This window comes from Ammodytes marinus, assembly GCF_949987685.1.
Source record: "Ammodytes marinus genome assembly, contig: scaffold_89, whole genome shotgun sequence".
Lineage (NCBI taxonomy): Eukaryota > Metazoa > Chordata > Actinopteri > Uranoscopiformes > Ammodytidae > Ammodytes > Ammodytes marinus.
This window is the reverse complement of record NW_027648041.1, coordinates 57501-59760: the sequence shown is the minus strand read 5'-3', so window position 1 is coordinate 59760 and position 2260 is coordinate 57501. Positions and strand designations below refer to the sequence as shown.

Sequence of the window (2260 nt, the reverse complement as noted above, 5' to 3'; positions counted from 1 at the left end):
AAGAAGTGAGAATACCAAGACGGACATAACGCCATTGGAACATTTCATTAAATTTGACATTGTAATTTAGCAGACATTTTTTTATCCAAAGTGATTCACTGTTTTTGTACAAAAAGTGATTTTGACAACAAGCGTTCTCCAGAATCACTGACTGCACCTTTAAAGGGTCTCGCCTAAGGACCTTTAACTGGACTTATATAATAAATACAACTTAGGAAAAGGGAGGAAAGTGTGAGAATTCAAGACGGAAGGACACAACAACGCTATTGGAGATTTCATTGCATTCGACATTACAGCGTATCATGAGGAGATATTAACTGATTTTGACAACAAGCGTTCTCCAGAATCACTGAATCACCTTTAAAGGGTCTTGCCTAAGGACTTTCAACTGGACTTGCTAACACCCTGACCAAGAAATCGAACCCTGGTTTGTCCTGTACCCAAAAAAGCCAGTGTGTTACCTTCTGAGCTATCCATCTATCTATCTATCTATCTATCTATCTATCTATCTATCTATCTATCTATCTATCTATCATCTATCTATCTATCTATCTATCTATCTATCTATCTATCTATCTATCTATCTATCTATCTATCTATCTATCTATCTATCTATCTATCTATCTATCTATCTATCTATCTATCTATCTATCTATCTATCTATCTATCTATCTATCTATCTGTCTGTCCATCAAAGACAACCGTTGATCGTCAATGTTTCCACAACTCCAAGACATCTGGGTATTTAATTAAGACATTGACCAACTCAACACTTCTCCTAACCCCTTACGAACAGTCTAAACACACCTCTTCCATCCCACTTAGACATCAAGAGTCCGCAGTGTGGATATACCTATCGAAATCAACGGAAAGTTTCACGTTTTAAAAAGCCCAAATAAGGACCAAAACAAGCGGATACAAAGACCGTATTGAAGAAGAGGAGATCTCACTACGCATATAAAACCAGCTCAGTTTATTTGTGGTGAAAACGTCAGTGGCGTTACCTACTGAATTGAAAGCCCACAAATTGACCCCAACATTTACTCGATTTTTTTTCATTTAACCTTTATTTATACTCGAAAGATCAGTTGAAGGGGGTTAACATGAAGCCCTGTATGTGTGTGTTGGGCCCCCCCTCCGGACTGCTGTTTATCCTCATGTGCTGCCCCCTGTTGGGCGTAGTGCAGACTGCAGGAGGGAGTAAGGCAACAGAGAAGGGACATACACACCTCAGCAACACAGACCCGGAGCGCTGCATGAGGCATCACTTTGTGGAGACCATCACCCACCCCATATATAAATGCAACTCCAAGGTAAGTAAAGGGGACGGACGTAGAGAGACACGCACACACACAGACAGACAGACAGACAGACAGACAGACAGACACACACACACACACATAGAAAGACACATGACACACACACACACACAAACACACACACACAATAATATCTTGGTCTATATTGCTTTCAAGAAACCCAAGGACAAAACACACACACACACTCACAAACACACACACACACACACACACACACACACACACACACACACACACACACACACACACACACACACACACACACACACACACACACACACACACACATACACACACTTACTAACACACACTCACTCACTCACTCACTCACTCACTCACTCACTCACTCACTCACTCACTCACTCACTCACTCACTCACTCACTCACTCACTCACTCACAGGGCACTGAGGCCGCCATGTTTCTACAGTAGCACAGGACGGCCTTACACATTTTATATATAGTGGGCGTCCTGGCAATTTGTTTTCACTTGGGGTCCATATGATCCCAGTACTTTGGTATTTATACACTTATAAAAAGACAAATATAAAACAATGATACGAAACTCGTTAGGAACAAATTATATTATCATTATTATTATAATTGATAAACAAAGTAGTGTAGATTTGTAATGATAAAATCGAGGGGGGCGCCCTTAGCTCAGTTGGTAGGGCGTCCCCCCCCCCATGGGCCTCGGCCAGCAGCGGACCCGGGTTCGATTCCAGCCCGCGGTCGTTCTCTGCATGTCACTCCCCTCTCTGCCCCATTTCAACTCTGTCTCTACAATATCAATAAAAGCATAAAAAAAAAATGCCCAAAAAAATTGAGCTAATTTAAGACATAACAAACAGTGTATCTATCAGTCTGTGTTATGAGGGTTAATATAAGAGGTTAATCCACACCCATGGAATGTACTCCAGCCAATCAGAATAGAGTATTCACA

The 2260-nt window shown here is 41.4% G+C and overlaps 1 protein-coding gene across 1 annotated transcript in view; it reads left to right on the top strand.

The window, feature by feature from the left end:
* Positions 1 to 727: 727 nt before the first annotated feature.
* LOC307271152 (norrin-like) overlaps positions 728 to 2260 on the top strand; it is a gene marked incomplete at its 3' end in the record, with an annotated part of 7067 nt that continues 5534 nt past the window's right edge. Inside the window, exon 1 of the mRNA XM_080055025.1 lies at positions 728 to 1313. Within this exon, the coding sequence (XP_079911151.1) occupies positions 1104 to 1313 (210 nt within the window). The 5' untranslated portion in view covers positions 728 to 1103. The remainder of the gene's footprint in view (positions 1314 to 2260) is intronic.